We start from the raw sequence: 21217 nt of genomic DNA on the forward strand, positions 1-21217 counted from the left end.
AAACAAATCATACAGTGTGGCTATAAATACATGGGGTAAAAATAGGATGAGATATTTTGGATGCCGCAGTCTCACCCTCTTCCCTTTTTATGTTGGTTTTCTGAAAACGTTTGATAATTTCTTACCAAGTCACAGTGAAGCTGGTGAGAGGTTTGATTTATGGGACCCAACTGACACTGTCCAAATGACTAATTTGTTCTTTCCAGGCGGACAACATGAGCGCTTTAGTAAAAGTTGTACAGTAACATGCAATGCCATCTGACCCTGTGTACCACCACGTTTCACAGGCTGTATGATGTTTAATGCTGTATCTTTTTGTTGTTGTTGCTGCATCTAGGCGATTTCCTTACAATTAGAATTTCCTTAGAATGTGTTCATAATAATGTGGCAAATGTGATCAAAAAGCAAGAAACATACAGTGGAACAGCAGTCTGGAGGAGATAGAGAGATGCATGTTGGTATAGGTAGAAACTGATGAAGAGCGAGAGGGAAACACCTCACCGCTGATGGCAGGTGACACTCCCCCCTCCTCCTCCCCCTCTTCCAGTGAAAGGGAAGCGGGCGCTGATGCATATGTACACAAAACTGTGGCGTTATTGTGGCGGAGAGCCCATGCGTGAGTGCGCCCATTCTTCGCCTCGTCAATTGAAGCCGGTCGGTGAAGCTAAGCTAAGCTGATGGTTTGGCAGCGCGCCAACACCCCCCCCCCCCCCCCCCCCCCACACACACACACACACACACATACACGGATCGGAGCCTTTTAATTATTATCAAGAGGGGGGGGCTCTGTGGGTTTCACACGTCACATATTGTTGTTGTTGTTGTTGTTGTTTATAATAATAATAACAATAATAATAATAATAATAATAAAGACCTCGAGTGAGACCTCATTGACTGCTCGGTAACATAAGTAACTGGACCCGTTTTTCTTTTTTTACGACGACTCGCGTCACGCCCCACAAGGGTTTCCAGAGCACGCGCAGCGTGAGAAGCCTACTACGACTTCATTCAACTTTACCACGCCCCTTAACGTAAACAAACGGGGGCTTGACCAATGAGATCCGCGATAGATCAGCCGATGATCAGCTGACTGAAAAGGGGGAAACTATTTAAAACTCTAATGAGACACCCCGTGCAAGTTCATACTATTCTCGGGCGGCGCTTCCACGGACCCACACCAACAACTTCGTCGCTCTCGTATTTCACCACCGCTGGAACTAAACTACTTCACCGCCCTACCACCGGCAACAACAGAGAGGCGTTTGATATTCCCAGGACTCGTTTAATTCCTCCACACTCGCCTGTGGCTGAGAAATGAGTCACGAAGCCCTTTTGCTGTGGATTTTCCTCCAGTGTGCCGCCACGCTCTTCTCGCCCGCTGCCGGGGAAAGCGCCGTTCTCAAAGGTGAGACCCGGCTCCGCGCCCATTGTTCATTAATTTCTATCATTTAAAAATATATATTTCCATCCTTGAACGGAAGTGTCAGAATCTTAACACCAGGTGTGGGGAAAGTAGGAATGAGCATGCGCTCGTGGGAACAGTATGAATGGAGACAGGCAAGACGTCGTCTAAACGTTTTAAAACCAACCATCCCCGCTCGAGTAATCTAAATAAAACATATGTATTTAGGCTATTGAGGGAAATCACTAAAGCGAACAAGTGTGGCGGTCACAGTGCGCCAGAAAAACCGGGATGGATTTATGCCACAAGACTTGCGACGTGTCCTTTTTTGGGAGCCGCGGGAGTTGACGCAAAATGCGGCGAACGCGCACTAAGACGGACTTGCACACACTTTGTCACATGCACACGCGCCACGTCTCTCCGGGGAGACGTTCCGCTGAATCCGCGTTTTACCGCGGACTGGCGGTCCAACACTAGTCTTTTTGTTTAGCTCAATGTGTGGCACATTACCAAAAGTGTGTCCAGTTAATTTAAATTAATTAACCCCGACTGGGTTTACATTCACCCATCCACTCCTTCACCGACAATCAAACTCGACAAGGCCCAACATTTGGGCTTTATTGCCAACATTTCCCCCAATTATAACGTGATAGACGGTCAGCATCCTCCCGCATTGCTCCCAACGTAGTCTTGCAGCAGTCCAACGCATCAATTGAGCTGTTTTAGCCTCGGGCCTGAGTGAAGTCGGATGTAATTACACGAGCTGGCTGCAGCTGTGTGTGTGTGTGTGTGTGAGAGGGTGGGGGAGCTGAGCATCGACTGTTTCTGGGTCTCCGCTACGGGTTCCGTGCGCCCATCCTGCGTTATTGTAACGCATGTGTGTGCCCCCCCCCCCCCCTCCCCCCCGTTGTGTTTTTCCTTTTATTATATTGCCTGCATCATAAAGGCAAGTGCCTCCTCGACACAACCGTAACATGTAATTATTATTTGTTTCCCTCAGGTGCAGACGGTGGATCGGATGAACGGCCAACAGACGGCATGGCCCTCCACGGTGGTGTCAGGTATAACATGAGGAAGAGTTTAGATCTGGACCAGGAGGGCTGCTACCTGCAGGCCGGCAAGAAGGAGTGTCTGGAGGAGTGTGGCTTCAACGCCACAGCCAAGACTATCTTCATCATCCACGGTTGGACGGTATGAGCGGAACTCTTGCGCTGTCCAACCACAGCGCCTCAATTGTTTGGAAGTCATCACGCGGCCAAGAGTTCACCGGCTCAAAGTGTTTCTGTCTCTCTCCCCCTACCTCAGATGAGTGGAATGTTCGAGAGCTGGATGCACAATCTGGTGTCTGCGTTGATGCAGCGCGAGAGCGAGGCCAACGTGGTGGTGGTCGATTGGATCGTGTTGGCTCAGCAGCTGTACCCCGACGCGGTCAACCACACGCATGCCGTCGGCCTCGACATTGCCGGCATGCTCAACTGGCTCCAGGTGTGTACAGACATTGCAGTGTTCAGCGGAGGATGCAGATCAAAGTACACAAATTGTTTATTTCATTGCAACACTTGGATATAGTTTGGCCCCACACACTCCTTCCCTCCCTTCGGTTTTGCCAGCGGCATGATTCAAAGGATCACACGGCCCACTCTGTGAGCGTGACAGAACTGCCATAACGTGTTTTGAGGAGGTGTTATGTTAAAGATCCATGTTATCTTAATCTCAGCTGTAGACTCCCTGAGACCATAGTTTGGTTTAATTCTGTCTTCACAGTTCAGGATATTTGCCATTTGTTAAAAAGAATCGGTGCCTCTTTGGTACTTTCTGAGGCAAAGGCAACATTTGATTCGGCAGCATAGTCGCAGAATTGAACCACAATTAAGGAGCGATTCAGGCACCCTGCCACTTGGTTGTAAACATGGACAAAGAATATTTCACGGACACAGATAGTGGATTCGCTTCTGCATGAAAAGCGTCTTGTCAGTAGTCCGGATTAACTTGAGCTTGACTCAGCTGAGAGCACGACTACTCCTCACTGGCTGTCCAGTGTGGGCAGTTGCTGATGAGAGTTGCAACTATTTAATCATTATGTTCCCTTCCCCAACAGGATGAGCAGCAGCTGCCTCTGGAGAAGGTGCACCTAATCGGCTACAGTTTAGGCGCCCACGTAGCAGGCTATGCTGGGACGTTCGTGCGCGGGACCATCGGCAGAATTACTGGTACATTTTTGCTCTGGTGCAAAATTAATCTGCAGAAAACCCTCTTTAAAAGAATAAGACTCCTCATTGGCCCACTTTTATTTTTTCTTCTCCCCCTGACAGGCCTAGACCCAGCCGGACCGATGTTCGAGGGTGTGGAGGAGCGGAAGCGCCTCTCCCCCGACGACGCCGACTTCGTGGACGTACTGCACACGTACACTCGAGAGGCTCTGGGTGTGAGCATTGGGATCCAGCAGCCAATCGGGGACATTGACATCTACCCTAATGGCGGTGATGTGCAGCCCGGCTGTTCACTGGGAGATGTGTTGGCAGTGGCTGGAAGTAAGTGCTTAAGAAGTGGCCCTTTGTTTGTGGACCCCAGCTGTCCACAACAAGCGTAATCAGTTAAACTACGTCTGCAGAAACCAGGATGTTTATTTGGTTCATCCCATTTCATCTATTAATCCATAAAAGTTTTTTGCCATGTTATCTTTTAACTGCATCCCCCTCTAACCTGCCTCCCTCTCCAGATTTCATGGAGGTGATGAAGTGCGAGCACGAGCGTGCTGTGCACCTGTTTGTCGACTCCCTGATGAACAAGGACCACATGAGCTTCGCCTACCAGTGCACCGGGCCCGACCGCTTCAAGAAGGGCATCTGCCTCAGCTGCCGCAAGAACCGCTGCAATAACATCGGCTACAACACCCGGAAGATGCGCAAAAGGCGCAACACTAAAATGTATCTGAAGACGCGTGCCGACACTCCCTTCGGAGGTGAGGCTTATCTCTCACCACTACCACATTTACTTCCTCGCGTAAAATGACTCCACGATAGCGGAATCAGTTTCTTATCTTTTAGCCTCGGCACATTGCCGGTGTAAATTACTACTGTACACAATCCCATCAAACATTAACTTTCTTCTTCCATTTTTTAAGGCTACCACTACCAGATGAAGATGCACGTGTTCAACAGGAAACAGGCGGACAACGCAGATCCCACCTTCCACGTTAAGTTGTACGGAGCCCATAACGATACAGCAAACATGTTTGTCGATGTGTAAGTTCAAATTCCTTCCTTCAAAAAGCAGTCTTTTCTTTTTTCACCTTTTCAACACCTTAGCATGACCCATAAAACCACTGGTGCCCCTTATATGTGCAGCTACACTGGCTGAGATGGCTAGAAGCATGGGAGCTGCCTGTGATATAAATTTGGAACTTTGTTTGGACTGACTTTTTCACAATGCCAGTAATGTGATGTACAGCAAGCTGTCACTGGAAGAGGAACTCCATTCACGTTAAGTTAGTCCCCATAGAAGTCGTTGTCACAACCCTTATTGCCCTTTTACACGGCAATAAGTCAGGAGTCGGACAGGCATCACGGATTGTTGAGCTTCTGTCTGCGTTCGACCCTCAATGTTAAATGGTTTGCTTGAATTTGGGCACCTGACTGAACTTAATTTCTCTTTCTTTTTTTTTTTTTATGTGTGCAGCCATGACCAGACCATCGGTCTGAACCTCACCAACACCTTCTTGGTCTTCACCGAGAAGGATATCGGCGACCTGCTGAAGATCCGTCTGAGCTGGGAAGGAAACTCTGAATCCTGGAACTCGGTGTGGAAGAACATAAAGAAGAATTTCTGGGCCTGGAACGCCAAGCCTCCCAAACCTGTCCTGGCAGTCCGGCGGATTCGTGTGAAGGCTGGGGAAACGCAGAAGAAGTAAGTAGGGGGTTGGGAAGCCGCTGCCTAGACACCGCCACCTTCAGGATTTATTTTTCTTTGACAAATGCTAACGGAGATTTATTTTTGTACATCGTCGCAGGTTTACGTTCTGTGCTCAAGATCCTGAATCAACTGAAATTTCCCCCGGGGACTCCATAACGTTCGTGAAATGTCGTGATGGCTGGGAGGTGAAGCCAAGAAAACGGTACAAAACCCGATGCAATGTTTTGTCGGAAACACTCAAATTAATACGATACTGTAACTTAAGGTAGACTGTGTGCGATTAGTCCGACCTAAATGAAAACTTATGTTTGATTAACAGGCTGGCCATGTAACAACTCGGCACTTCCAACAACCAATGCACCATCACCATGGGGGACCCAACATTGATCAGGGAGAGGCACCGCCTACTCTTTTATATGAGCACTTTTATTTTCGTAGGAGGAAGATTGAGCAGCACACGATAAGAGGGGCTCAACTGGACTCCGAAATGCACCTGGAAGTTTTTTCCCGATGGTATCTGGAGACGGGGACTCGTCCAGCCGGGAGTGAAATTAAATGACGTGTATGCTGTAAAGCGAGGAGCTGTCGTGAAATGTGTTTAAAGTTAAGACGGCCCAAAGGAGTAGCAGAATGTTCCTTGTGTGGACTAGTGACATAGAATACAGATTGGTGCCAGCAGTTGTAGTCGCTGTACTGTACATTTTAAAATATTTCTTATTTATGAGGTAAATTAAAGCACTGCAAGACAACGTTATTTATCTGAGCACATCCCATAATGAAGCATATGTTTAATGCATTTCTCCTAGATGCAGTATTTGTGTACTGTAGTGTGTATGTTTGTCTGACTGTGTGCCTTTCTGCTGAGAGATTACTGATACACTGTATAACTGTCAGATACCTGATCTCATTGCACACGGCCTACTCTGAGGTTTTGTGCATAGTGTTATGGTTTGTGGCTTATTTCCGGGGTGTGTTTATGTACATGATGTAAATAACTTTTTTGGAAAAACAATAAATTCACCTGTTATTTGTAGAAAACTGTTGCCTTTGCTTGTCATTTCAACCGTCACATTTGACTTCTCGGGTTCTTGTAAGGAGGGACTTGTGCCTTCATTGGCCTCCTTAATTTCTCTGCAATATGCAAGAGACGATGAGTCTCAAAACCTAACACCGCCACCACTCATCACCTGCGCACAAGCAGTGCTTGCATTTTATTTTTTTTAATGTATATTTTTGAACTGTCCGAGCATCAAACAAGCTTTAATTGTTCCAACTCTTTTCTTTTTTAAATAAGCACAACCATTAAATGTGCTCAATCTTTACGTCCCAAATGATTTGACCTGAGGAACATGTTCCAGCCTTATACAAAATATTTTGACATGACTCAACTCTTCTTGGCTAACCAAGAAATCGGCTTTTATTTTCTTGGGAAATTCTATCTTTGATCCCTAGCTTTGCATAGTATTCACTTGATTCCATTGTAATCCCATCTTTCAGCATTAAGTAAAACTTGTGTCACACTGGTTGGAGTGGTGATAAATCAGGAATGCCACCAAACATCAATGAGTTTGTTGGTGTGGTGGTAAATATGAGCTTCAAACCTGGAAAAACTGAATTGCAGAAACTCATATTTCCAGTCACACCATCCCCTGCCCCATCATGTAAAACTGAAATACCTGTACGATTAGTAAAGAGGTGTGTCTGAAAATGTATTCGCTAAACATCAGGTGGTTGTCTTGAGTTATAGTATTGGCAGCTGGAGGCTAAAATGACACTCCTTCAGCTTTTTGTCCCTCACATTTTTTCTCTATGTTATGTCATTTTCTCGAACGCAAAGACCTACAGTAACCCCACACGTCTGTCTTGCTGTAGCTGCCGTGGCCCCCGCACTAACAAACACACCACCCAGTGATGGTTTGGTGACTCACTTTAGTTTCATAGCGTTCTTCATTCTTTACCCCCCTGATGCCATTGGCCACCCACTTCTTTCAGTCACCACCTTGTTGGCAAGGAAAGATTTTTTTTAGGTCTCTGACTGGAACTTCTTCATGGCAACCCACCCGAATGCCAAGCTAGTTAGCACTATACTACAGTATATTAGAGCACTGTTAAAAATAAAACCTTTGTATTGTCCCTGTATAGCAACCCTTTCCCTAGTGGAAACCTTTCAGAAGGTACTACCTAGAACCCAACATATAGTTTTACCTAGACCATCTTTGAAAGATTCCACCTAGGATCTACAGAGAACCCTTTAATGGTATAATGGTTCCACCCATAACCCTCGCTGGAGGTATTTACAGACATTTCACCTTTTAAGGGTGCTACATGAACTCACTCAGGGTGTTCTGCCAATAACCTTTATATATTCAAAGGGATTTACTCTTAAACACACATCTTCTGGAAAACATATCTATGACATATTTGGGAAAATTCTGTGATTCAATTAGCAGTTATCAATAAAATTCAGTGAACCTGCTTCTTGGAAGGTGGCTCTGCCGGATATCTTATTTCAAAGCACAACCCAAATTCAAAACACAGGAATCCGCTTTTGCTACTGACAGGTATTTTAACAACTATATGTAAGTTATTGAAATTACTGATGCTGATAGATGTTTATGTATACTGGTAGTACAGTTACAATAATACATGCATTTATTGAGACAATTTAAAATATTATGCCGATCACTCGTGCATAACACACTTGCTGCTGTCTGTCTACAAATATATCTCTAATATATGCCTCTAAAAAGTCTACATGTTGGCTACTAATGTTCTGACTGTTAATGAGAGGGTTAATGTACAGTTTAGGCTTATATGCAAAATAACCAGACTATGACTTATTTGGAAAGTAGCATTGTTGCTTCCTCATTCTGGTAAATGCCAACAATCAGGGGAACTACACCTGACCTGACAGACTAAAAACAACTGGGTTTTGTAAGTTGTCACCACAAAGCCTCTGAAGTGGAATGACATGATTGAAAGAGATTTAAAATAAACTTTTTCCAATCCAACAGTAAATTCATTTGCGCATGTGAAGAATATAAATGAGCTTGGACGAGGGTGCGAATCTAAATGTTTTTGTTCCGAGGTCTCCCACGCAGCGTCTTCATCTTCGCTTCCAGGTTGTTTGGCGCAGCACGCCGCGAGCAGCTCCATGTTGCTGGTTACCCCAGGTGCCACGTGCCGCGCAGATTAAAGGGTGGTCGTGCATACATTTTTAATTCGCTCTAAGTACCCCTCTAGGGTCAGTTTTAGATGTCTCAAGGACGGCTTCTGTCTTCACAAGAAGTTTAGGTTTAGGCAACAAAATGATTTGGAAAAGAGCGTGGTTGACGTTAACTTGACTCGCGACTCACGTGACTAGCGGATAACAAACGAGTCACGTGTCTAGCTACTGGCGAGACAAAATAGCAACATTTCCTTTTAATTTTGCAAGGGACACAAACAGCAAGCAGTCCCCTGGGTGAGAGTCTTGTGTTTGTTGCTGATTGTAAACTGGTATAATGGTATAACCGTGTACCGTTGTACCCTTTTAGCAAGTAAACATTTCAGCAAAGTCCGCAGGATTAATTCTCGAGGGACCATGGACGTCTGTACCAAATTGTGCACAATAGTTGCTTTGATATTTTAAATTTGGATCAAAGCAGCTGGCTAACAATCACCTTCATTTCAAATGTGAAATTAGCTTCAAGATGTTGACAAGCTGGAACAAGCTTTATGCTTGCACCTACCTGTTCTACATAGTTTCCAAATATCTCCCTGTCTAATTTATTGTTATGCCCTTTCACAATGCACAATGTTATATATTTGGGAGATATCATGACGTCAAAAGGAAAGGACAGAAGAGTGTTCACATGCGAGAGAACCGTGCTGCTTTTCGGGGGGGGCGGGGGGGGGGAGGGGGTCACATTGAACATTAGTATGAACCAATCCTAAAATAGCTTGCCAAAATGAATATCCAATCAGACGTCACATGCTTTTAGGTCTTTGTTATATATGTTTTGACTGTACATGCCATGTTTGTTTACAGCGGGCTAAACTTACACTCGTCACCTGGTTCCTGTGCATGTGAGGCCAGGCAATTTTCCACAAGTTCCCTCAGCTCCCATTGGTGCACAAAACCTGACACCACTGTGAGGGTGTCACATTTGTTTCCTTCGTGTTACCCGGACAGTGTGTGGGACCGGTGCTGTATGATGTTGTGACTGGCGGGGAGCCTCAGGGTCTCAGCTGTTGTTTGAGTTGTCAACTTCCAGGGGAAATTTCCCGAGGTCAAGATTATACCTGGAAGTGGTCATTAGAAACAGAAAACTCAAATAATTATTTGATTAATAATGATTATAATTACAATTAGGATTATTAGGCCCCCAATGGCCATTGGGGGCCACAATAAACTTGAGCAAATATATTGATGTTATACATCAAATTAAACAAGAGAACTTGGGCTACAATAATCAGTAAGCCATTTCCACACAACTCAAAACACCAACTGAAAGAATTATTAAAATATCATAAACATCATTTTGTCAGGAGTCAGCCCACTCAGCACGTTTTCAGAACTAGCAACTCGTAGCTCGGTGCTATCAGAAAAATCCTTCTGCACCAAAGCAGCACCGAGATATGAGCCAAAGAACACAGCAACATGAATCACTTTAGCGCTTTACAGTCACAAATGTTGCTTATCTTTGGCTTTTTTAAAAAATGTTTATTTCTTTTATCAACAAAGACTGCTGTATTTGATGTATTGAACACCATAAGTAATATACAAGTGCAATATATGGTTTTGTACATGAGAAAATTCAAATTGCACAGATGGTGCCCAAATGCCCATTTCGCCTAATTAATCTGTACAAAAACCTCTCTAACTTTGTTCTGCTTTACTTTTTCAAAGTCAAACTTTGCAGAGAGACTGGTCCCATAGATATGATCTTTTGTAAGAGATAATCATCCTGAAAGTGCTTTTTTTTCTAGGCGAACCTGAAAATTCAACTAACTAGAAACCTAAAGAATAGGTCGGTTTTCAAAAGGTTAAGATATATTTAACATTTTGTCTATATTTACACAGAAACAAACAGAAAAAGATATTACAGGCTTTCTCCTGTTTGTTCATTTAAGCAGATAGAGAAAAAACAGGACCAAAAACAATTGTCATTAAAAACTGTTGTTGATAATAAGAATTAAAGCTAAGCTAATCTTGAGAAAGAAGCTTGACTCTTGAAACGATCCACATGAGAGAATAAAACATCCCAGTCTTGCCAACTTCTTTCCAATGAAAGTAGCTAGCAGCACTAGCTCCAAAGGTCGCTAAATCTAGCAAGAAAGTCGGCAACACTGACAAAGGGTCCTTTCAGGCCTCCCTCCAAAGCCACTCCCCCAAAAATATAATTATGAACTTAAACAACAAAATAGGCTACTGTTAGTACTCACAGCTGTAGAGCTAGCAGCTAGCATATTGAGTGCACAGGTAAAGGTAGGTCGAGAGACATGATTGGACGGCCTTTTTCATAGTCCTGCAATACCCAAGGATACCAGATTTGTTTTCCTATAATTATTTTCAGAGCATTTCATTTATTGGTTCCTGTCGGAATTCTATGAGAATTTCAACAAATGTGACAATTACTCAATTTAAGAAGTCTTGATAAATCTCTTATTTAAAATAACAATTGAGTGGCCACTTCAAATGTTTCCCTTCTTTGGTACTCTTTTTTTACCATTTTTGTACAATGGACAATGACAATTGTAATAAAGAACAATTGGAAGTGCAGGTTATTGCAAAGATCATTTATGGCCTGTGATTTTTCATGTATTGTACAGTTGTCTCGCTTTGATAAAAAGCTGAATTTCCTGGGCATAAAATAAATGTATTCTATCAAACAGAAAGGGCAAAATGGGCAAGGGTTAGAACGCTAGGTCCTTACCCAGACGTACTGCGCCTACACTGCTGGATCTCTGCCTGGCTGAGCATCCCACTTCCTGCTGTCCTCTCTTCACCCCCCGACAGGCAGCTACTGTATCGAACCATAAATATCACTGCCAACAGCAGCACAACTGGAGAGACTGGTGAGCCAATGGTGGAAGAGCTGGCCATCTTGTAAACCCAGTTGACCCAGTCAGCTGGGAGCATCAGTTCTCAGCAATTTCTCCTGTGTGATTTTAACAATTAAAAAGAGAATTATTGTCACATATTTGCCACGACTTTTTGCTTAGAAATGTCAAATATCGATGACAAACTGGAACTTAGACAATGTTACAGGAGAATATAGTACACTGAAGAGAAAATACTGATTTGTTACTGAAACAGAAAAGCAATCAGCAATTCCCATTTTGTATTCAAAACCTGAGACAGGTTTCTCTTTAACTCATGGGATATTGTCTGTGTGAATAGTGCTTCACTTTTTATAGGAATCGTTCTACATTTTGGGACTTATCCACTTACATCAGAAATATGCCTACTGGTAGCACTAAAGCTAATTAATTAACATATTTTATCTTGTTTGTGCACAGACAGAGTTACAAAATAAGAATCTGTGGTTTTAGGGGGAGTAACATCAGTTTATCTATTTGCCCATCACTTCTGTGTTATGTCTCGAGCATTAGAAGTGATTATCACCTGTTCTTTGCAAATACTTAAAGCACAAGGAAATTCATAAAAAACCCAAGCTGTCTTTGTTATATTTCTCTTTGTGTACATATTAAACAAGTGTTAATTACTAAGCTCTGGAGAAGTTTGTCGTTGTATTTTTGTACTTTGAAAGGCTAACTGTTCGCCCCTGTCTTTATGCTAAGCTAAGCTTTACATTACATTACATGTCATTTAGGTGACGCTTTTATCCAAAGCGACTTACATTCATACACTGTAGAACAGCTACAGGGAGCAATTCAGGGTTAAGTGTCTTGCTCAAGGACACAACGACTAGGGCGGGGATTGAACCACCAACCCCCTGATTGAAAGACAGACCTGCTAACCACTGACCCACAGTCGCCCTATATAAGCTAATCGTATTGCAGCTCCAGCTTAGTGTATAGACATATAATTGAAAAACTGGAACAATTCCTTTCAGTCGTTTCATCTAATTGTTGTGATTCATTAAACAAATCTATTTCCGGCACCGCTGTCAGACTTCCTCACAGGGGCAAAGATCAAACACAAGCAGGTGCAATAGACTTCCTTCTACCATTCAGGTTACTCAGTAGGTCAGAAAACAAAACTGTGAACACAAGTTCTGCATGGTGTCAAATAGTCATAACACGCCCAACCCAAGATAAAAAGACAAATATGCAGTATGGCAACGTGTTCTCTGACGCCACTGTTTTCGCAACACAGAGTTGTTCCCTGTGAGCCTGTACATTTTACATTGTTCACAAATAGTAGATGAAGTGTGTATTTTTCTGTTATTGTTTAAAACCTGAATCACATTGAACATGATTCATGGCCGCTGCTATCTTTTTAAATATCAGGTAATGGCAACAAACATCACTACAATTTTGTGAATTAATCAATAACCGGCAAACTATTATTAGTGCGGTACCATCACTTCTTTTAAATCACTTCTTAAAACTTCTTTTAAGTGATGTCGTCCTTTTATGCAGTTTCCCCTTGTTTCCCCTATTTTAGTTTGTCTGTTCTGCTTTATTTTGTATTGGGGGGGGGGGCAGCTGGAGGGGGGGTTAGCCAATTGTGGGTTGTATACACACAGTTCAATTACACAATACAGCAGTGGCCGTTGCAAATCCTCCTGGTGGAGGTCTGCACTCTACTCAATGCACCTTTCGAGTTCCTTAATACAACTACTTCTGTTACTACCAAGTGCAACACCAAGAGTAGCTTTTAGGAGTGTGTGAAAGTGTGCGCTGTTATCCCCAATGTATCATTCCTCACATTGAGACTAAAAAGACCCACCAAAGGCATGGAGCTCTCAGATACAGATCAAGAAGGTAGTGTGATGTAGCCAAGAGGAAACTACTAATCCCGTAAAAGTAGCCCAATACTAAAAATGTACCTAAAATCCAAGTCGTAGCCCTCATCACCCGCTAAAACGTTCTCACGTTCCAAAAATGTTACTTAAATGTCTTTAATTGGTCCTCATAAAAGTAAAAAAGCACATACGCACACAAGCACTGTCGTGGTTCCGGCTAAATCTTGCTCAGCATTACACTTCCCAAAGCGCTCCCACAGTATCACAGAGGACATCACTGTATTGGATTATAACAGTCACATACACAGAAACACATTCACTCTTTTCCAACACACGCATGCACATGCACACACGCACACACACACAGACTCTAATGCAGGTCAGAGCAGTTCTTCTGTGCCTGTTTTATGGTGTCAGAAGTATAGGCTGAAACTTTCTCATGAGAACGAGTCGGTGGGTGAGGAATGCATCGAAATGTCCGTCTAGCTGAAAGAAAGTGGGGAGAAAAAGAAAACTATAATCTGCTGTGAATAGGATTTATGTAATTATCACATGTTACAGAAGGATACGTTTGAGTCTGCTAGAATTTTTGTAGCAGGCATGTTGCTTTTGGCAAAATTACAGAGCACTTACATGGCATTGATTTAGATTGTTTTCTTTGTGGATTTTCAATGTTCACCAGTATGGATATCCAGATTTAAAGAAAAACTTCCCTTTCAGTTTGTAGAGCTGACATGGCTTTCAACTGACTTACTCATGTTGGTGTGGGTGTATATATCAGCACTATCAGCCTTCTTTCTATCTGTTGGTTTTTCACATTCAAAACTACTGATACTGGGAATTCTCTGCACACGAGCTATAGTTAATTTAAGGCCAGTCGCTTATTTAAATAGCTGGTTTGTACTCAAGCAGTCTCTTGCACTCATGATTACGACATCTATTTAGCTTGCATAATGCAATAAGCAGGTTTATGATGAAAGCCTGAACCAAAAACACTTACTATTGTTTGGGGTCGTTGCTAATCTGCATTTGGGTCGTCGGCAGGTTTTGTAAACATGAACACGTTGACGTTTGAGTAAAGACCTGCAAAGGTATAGTCTTTTAAGGTACATTGGTCTTTTACAGGATCCAGGTCGGAGACGTACTGTGCTGCTGCAACCCAAGCCAAAACCATGCGGTGTATACGAAAGGTATTTGGCATTGAAGTCACATGATTTGATTCAAGAAGATTGTAAGTAGATCAAACTCACTGCAGCAGCAGACAGATCCCACCTCAAAGGGAACTTCACTTTCCATCAAGGCTACATGGATGCGAAATTAGGATTTACTGTTAATCTTTTAATACCAACACCATGTTCTCCAAAGACACTTTTTTTTTTCTTGGGGAAGAGGCATTTGTGAGTGTAGAGAGGGCATCCACTCCTCACAGGTCTAAATCCTTAAATAATCACTGGGCTGTCCCTTGCAAAGTTTACTGGAAAGAACAACGAATAATAATGAATGCTAATTATAGAATAGGTAAAAGAATGCAACAAAAGTACTTGGTTATGTTTATTAGGCAGAAATAGTGCTCGGTTCACATTGGACACGTCCAAAGCAAAAAGTGATGTCCCACAAAATGTAACTCACAACCCAATGTTGTTGTATTTTAGGAGACGGGACTGAAAGCACCAGAATGAAACGTAACTCAAGCTGTGACTGCAATGTCCAAAAATTGCATCAGATTGTTTTTTTATAAGCACGAAACAAAGAGCAGACAAAGAGAGAAGCAGATGTGTCTCTGTATATTTTGGACTGGTCTTTCCTGTCATCTTAATTAGAAACAGGAGAATTTGGGATGTATATTATTGTAGTCCGATATGCGCACTTTGCATGAACAATAAACGCGCTGTTTTGCTAACAAGGGGAGCACGACACACAGAACCAAAACAAGAAATGCTCGTACCTCATAAGGATCACTTTGATGCGGTTTGGCTATAAAAAGTCAGCCCTACGGACCCCAAAACCCATCTTCTGCTCAGTCTACCACACGCCGGTCTCCTCTACGGGAGTATTTGGAGTGCAGGCCATCCGTTGTCGTTTCTTCCTCTACTTAAACAGACTTAATACCACGATACCCGAAAATTGTATCAACTCAGCGTTTTAACAATGGTTAACGGATGAATAAAAAACAAACAAACATGGACAAGCACTGCACACCCAGATTACACTGGTAATATCTACATGTTTAGTGACATTTTTAGACTCTTTCTAGTGAACCTACGTCATTACCACAGTGACGCTGGTATTGTTTTCACCCTTGTGTGAGTCATCATGGCAAAATGAGGAGACTGTAAAACTGTAGCAGAAGCTACCACATAGCTGGTTTTGTTTTACATTCCTGTCAGTTTTTGTCACGGTGATAGCGTCACACCGCTAAATGCTAAAGGTGGGCAGTTGAAACCAAAATGAAGGCCGAGGTGGCCCGAAACAACGTTATCGGGATGGAAGGTTTTGGCCATGAGGATAATAATAATAACTAAGAATAATCTATGTAAAACATTTAATAAAACATTGCAATATTTCCATCATGTTGTCCATAAGCCTGATCTGAATTCCAAACTAACCATAGAGGATAGAACATAATTCGCCGCGGGATCCTTGGTCCCCTTTAAAATATTTTATTGTGCGTTCTTGCAAAACGTCCTAATGTCTTCCTGTAAAATTCTCACCAATTAGCAGAATGCTTCGCAATTACCAAAAGTTAATGAATCATGAGCAAATATTTGATTTGGGGTTTTGATAGAGCTGCTCTTTCAAGGATGTAAGTGCCTCATCGTTAGAAAAGTATGCATTGCTGTCATTAAAACCAATTAATACCTAATGAAATGAAAACATCTGTGACTGACTGACTTCAGAAACATCCCTCTTCTCAATATCTAGTGCCCTTTTCTGTTTCTGGCAACAGTACCAGTTGTCTGTTTTAGCTTCAAAAGCAATTTTGTTAATACAATAATCAATGACAGATAAGTAACGGCAGAACAGCCAAAGAAAAGAACGCTGTCTCATGACACTCACATTTAATTTAGTTGTATTGTATTATTTTTCACAGGAAATCAAACAAAAAGGAAAAGATCATTTCGAGGACATCGGAGAGGATCCCGATTGTCTCTTTTATCCAAATGGACATCTGCCTTAAATTTCCAGGATCTGAATAAAATAATAAAATAAATAAACAGAAGAGACGACGAGCAGAGAAGCAGATGTGTCTCTGACGTGTTTGAAGTGGTATTTCCATTTGTCTTGATTAGAAACAGCACAACATGGGGTAACTTTAGCGTGAGATTGGGCTTGTAAAGTGAATGTCTGGAAATATGCGTTGTTGATATCCTGCATGTTACAGTCCTGTAGGTTATGCAGTTATATTGTTAATGAAACATAGTCATTTAGTTAAGGTACTCATGTCTACACCAGATCAAGAGATTTTAACCTTTTGTTCTACAATATGTAAGATACGCCGGTCGATACCCCTCGTGTGAAGTTTGAAGCTCTTACATTAAGTTGGCAGTTGCCAACAAGTGGCTGAATGAGACTACGAAGTGTCATCACGCCGTAGCCTCGACGTGGTTGTACTCGCGATCACGCTTGCGGTTAGTTTTTAGCGTTAACATTTGCTTTTTACTTCTGTCGATTGCGTTCTCGCTTCAAAAATCATAAAAGTGCTGGTCATTTGTATGAGATTATTTTGCAGAATAAAAACGCATCGGTAACACAAACTTTGCCACAGAGCTTATTTTCTGCAAAAATCCAACATCCTATGGGAAAGAATCCCTTACCAGTGCAACGCTAACTTCAGGGTTCACTGACAAAAATACGTCACCCCTATGTCACAGAAGGTTAAAAAAAAAAAAGATTGGTTGACGCTTCACCGCTCCATTGGAGCGCTGCAAAAACCTTTGACCTTTGATTTTTAGCGGCAAGTGTCGGCCGTCAGTTTGTAGCTACATGTACCGGCTTTCTTATTTGCTGGTGGTGTCTCCTTAAGGGTGTAGGATGGTTGTGTGTTGTGTTGACTGTGAAGCGCTTCAGGGCAATAGCTGCATGTGAACCGAACTTGACTTGACTTGTATCGTCATGTCTTTTATTGTTTTGCCTCCGTCTTAGATTGAAACCAATCCTCCAAAGGGGAGCTTGTGTTACTTTCCTTCCTCCAGATAAAACAATGACTTGTTATCAAGAAGAGCTCAGCCCTCTCCCCACCAGCCTCCCCGTCCTCCCGATGTATGGGAACGCACTCCCCCATTACTGTATGTTATGGTATTCCGTGGGAATCTGTGTCGAGTCAGACACAGAAACAGCCGTGTCTTGGCTTGACATATATTACGCAACACCCCGAAGGCAGATGACAGTGTTCCCACCTCGAATTATACTCTCAGCGGGACTTCTGCACACATACCTACAGACACTCCGACTCACACGCAGCTTTTAACCTCGAACCACGACTCCTCCAAAAAGGGAATCATCAAAGGTGACCGTGAACGGGACACACTCCAAACACAGACATAGCCATGAACGGAATCAGCCTCGGAGGTTGAGGGATTTCCCCCTGGGTATTGTGTATTCTGTGAATGAATGAGTAGCACACAATGGCATGGCAGACGAGCTCAAGAGATACAGGGGACAAGAGCTTTGCGAGAGAGAAAAAAACGAACTGACAAACGCTAACCACTTCTGCCTCCGGGGGCTGGTTGTTACTCACTCATGAAATAGTATTTCTGAAAGGATGAAAAGGAGCTGGGAAACTGAGAGAGCGAGAGAGGGAGAAAAAAGCACAAACGTGTTGATTGGCTCAGGGTAGGGTGCCTGATTCTAGGCCTATTGGGATTGGCCGAGAGGTATGGCCTCACCTTAAAAGGGGGTTACTCCAGTTCAGTGACATTGAGATTGGTGTTGGAAAAAAAGAAAAGAAAAAACAGCATTCACCACAAGGGCTCGCCTTTCAAAGCTTGCGGCATGGCGTGGGTATCGATCTGTGCATTCCTGATCGCTAGATGTAACGCTTTTTCACTATAAATCCAGCAGGAACAATCAGACATTTATTCCATTGTTTGACAGAAAATATCTGTGAAATGTTTCGATCGAACCAGCAAAAGCTCCAGGCTCGTACTTGCAACAGGCATAAACCATATAAATCTACATACATTTAACATTTATGCTCATTAAAAAATGTAAAGCAGTTTGATGCATCACATATGCAAAGTTTCAGGCATTCAGGTGACAGCTAGTGTGTCGGCGTAATCAGCAAAGGCAAGGAAAGTAAACTCTTGGAAAACACACCACCAGGGACCATGGAATCAGCATTAAGCATACTACATTCATTTGTAGTCATGTATACATTACTACTCTGTGTAGTCGAGCCATCTCCCCCCTTCCCCCTCCCCATGCCAATTCTAACCTTCACCCTGACCCCTTCCTCACTTTACTCCATCAAACCTCTAAACTGACCCTAATCCCCAGACCGTGACCCTGCGCTCGCTTTGAATGTTAGCCATTGAATGTGTGGCACTTGGCCAAACAAAGGGACTTTTTGTCGAATCCAAGTCGAGCGCTTGGTGGGAAAGTGGCTGTGACGAGTTGTATCCCCGCCCCAAACCACATTTGATTCCAAATTCACGGACGTGCTTGGGATTTCTCCTCCGAGGGAAACTCACAACTTGACCGGATCATTTGAGAAAGGACTTCAAGTATTATCGGTTCTGTCTATAATTGTATGTTTTAATCCCTTTATTGGACGTTTTAACCTACGTTTAACCACGATCCACGTGGGAGATGAACAGCGATCTCTAGGACAGTCCTCTTTGGGTTTGACCCAAACATTATGCGATTATACTCCTGGTCTTTTATTTTTGCATTTCAGGACACCTTTCTGTGTATTTTTCATAGGACTAAGGTTGTTACACGGGCCCCTGTGTACGCTATTAGGGCGGGCCCTAGTGCACACTGGTTGCAACCACACTGGCTGCTCCATCTCTATTTATGCCTCAAGGGGTTTTAGGCGCTGACTGTAAACCACGCTGTCCTCGGTTTCGATCCGTCTGGAGACCTGTCGCAAGTTGTTGCCCATCTCTCTTCTATAATTCATCCCAAATCATCTTTCCACCGTGAAGAAAGACATGGCCTTTTATCCTCCATTACATAATGAAGGCAATAAGAGGAGCGGAAAGGAATGTGCTCATCAGGTCAGATTGTTCCGGAAAAAGTTTGGCGTGCTTAACACCTTTGTCCTGTGTGACAAAATGTTTGGCCGCGGATGAGAGTTCCCAGCAGACCGGGCTTATCACAGAGTGTGTGTGTGTGTGTGTGTGTGTGTGTGTGTGTGTGTGTGTGTGCAAGTGTGTTGAGCCAACTGAAAGACCGACTTGATATGTGACAGGTGTTTTGTGTTTGTCCACCTGAGCATACAGGGAATAGTAATATGTTACTATTACGTACCTGATCCTAAAAGTGATCTTTTATTTCAAATATAACGCAATCCAACATGTTTTTAAAACAAAATAACATAGTTGACAATAACATAGTTGACAATGTGACCTTTTTGTTGCTGTTGTGGAATTTTCCTGTGCGTTCTTTTTTCTTCTTTTTTAAAAATCTTTGAGCTTCTTGGCTTGCACTCCTGCCTTCAATTGTTGCATTGTTCATAAAAATAAAAAAAATTAAAAATATATATATTCCACATCCTTTAACGTATCTACATTTTGATTGACCCTTTGGTTCATCCATCCATCCATCCATTATCACTCGCTTATCCGGGGTCGGGTCGCGGTGGTAGCAGGTTCAGCAGGCCGACCCAGGCTTCCCTCTCACCTGCAACACTTTCCAGCTCATTCTGGGAGATCCCGAGGCGTTCCAAGGCCAGCTGGGAGATATAATCCCTCCAGCGTGTCCTCGGTCTTCCCCGGGGCCTCCTACCAGTTGGACGTGCCCGGAAAACCTCTAATGGGAGGCGTCCAGGAGGCATCCTGACTAGATGCCCGAACCACCTCAGCTGACTCCTTTCGACAAGCCGAGCAAGCCGCCGGTTTCCGGCAGAGCACCATGGCCTCAGATTTGGAGGTGCTAACTCTCATCCCTGCCGCTTCGCACTCGGCTGCAAAACGCCCCAGTGAATGCTGGAGGTCACGGTCCGAGGAGTGAAACAGGACCACATCATCCGCGAACAGCAGAGAGGCGATCCCGAGACTCCTGAACCGGATCCTCTCCGCCCCCTGGCTGCGCCTAGATATCCTGTCCATGAAGGTCACGAACAGGACCGGTGATAAAGGGCAGCCCTGGCGGAGGCCAACACCCACCGGGAACGTGTCTGACTTACTACCGAGGAGACAAACACAGCTCCTACTGCAGGCATACAGAGACCGGATGACCCGTGACAACGGGTCCGGCACCCCATACTCCCGCAGCACCCCCCACAAAAACCCCTGAGGGACCCGGTCGAAAGCCTTCTCCAGGTCTACAAAGCACATGTAAACTGGTTGGGCAAACTCCCAGGACCCCTCCAGTAATCTTGCGAGGGTAAAGAGCTGGTCCACTGTTCCACGACCGGGACGGAATCCGCACTGGAAACCAAGACAGCCCAACAATGTCCATGGCTTTCAGCATCTCAGGGCGGATCTCATCCACCCCTGGCGCCTTGCCACCAAGGAGCTTTTTGACTACCTTAGTGACCTCTGCCAGGGATATGGGTGAAACCACCCCAAAATCTTCCGGCGCTGCCCCCTCTCCGGGGGACATGTTGGCCGGGTTTAGGAGTTCCTCAAAGTGCTCTTTCCACCGCCCGACGATGTCCCCAGTCCGGGTCAGCAGTTCCCCCCCTGCTGAGAACAGCTTGGGGTAGACCCTGCTTTCCCTTCCCGAGCCGTCGGATGGTTTGCCAGAACTTCCTTGAGGCCAACCGAAAGTCCTTCTCCATGGCCTCCCCGAACTCCTTCCATGCCCGAGTTTGAGCCTCCCC

At 43.8% G+C, this 21217-nt stretch overlaps 1 protein-coding gene across 1 annotated transcript; it reads left to right on the plus strand.

The window, feature by feature from the left end:
• The first annotated feature begins 1126 nt into the window (after positions 1-1126).
• lipg (lipase, endothelial) lies at positions 1127-6352 on the plus strand. The gene is made up of 10 exons (XM_034541981.1): positions 1127-1405; positions 2403-2593; positions 2708-2887; positions 3501-3612; positions 3715-3933; positions 4122-4364; positions 4527-4647; positions 5081-5308; positions 5412-5516; positions 5634-6352. The coding sequence occupies exons 1-10, from the start codon at positions 1315-1317 to the stop codon at positions 5644-5646; spliced, it is 1503 nt and encodes a 500-aa protein (XP_034397872.1). The 5' UTR covers positions 1127-1314; the 3' UTR covers positions 5647-6352.
• The last annotated feature ends 14865 nt before the right edge of the window (positions 6353-21217 follow it).

Source organism: Cyclopterus lumpus, chromosome 9 (assembly GCF_009769545.1).
Source record: "Cyclopterus lumpus isolate fCycLum1 chromosome 9, fCycLum1.pri, whole genome shotgun sequence".
NCBI classification, from domain to species: domain Eukaryota; kingdom Metazoa; phylum Chordata; class Actinopteri; order Perciformes; family Cyclopteridae; genus Cyclopterus; species Cyclopterus lumpus.

What these genes read in the sequence shown, in the direction of transcription:
- lipg (XM_034541981.1), top strand. Translation starts at nt 1,315, where the DNA reads ATGAGTCACGAAGCCCTTTTGCTGTGGATTTTCCTCCAGTGTGCCGCC. An exon ending in TCATCATCCACGGTTGGACG is followed by an intron (nt 2,594 to 2,707) that starts GTATGAGCGGAA and finishes CCCCTACCTCAG; the next exon opens with ATGAGTGGAATGTTCGAGAG. An exon ending in TGCCGACACTCCCTTCGGAG is followed by an intron (nt 4,365 to 4,526) that starts GTGAGGCTTATC and finishes CCATTTTTTAAG; the next exon opens with GCTACCACTACCAGATGAAG.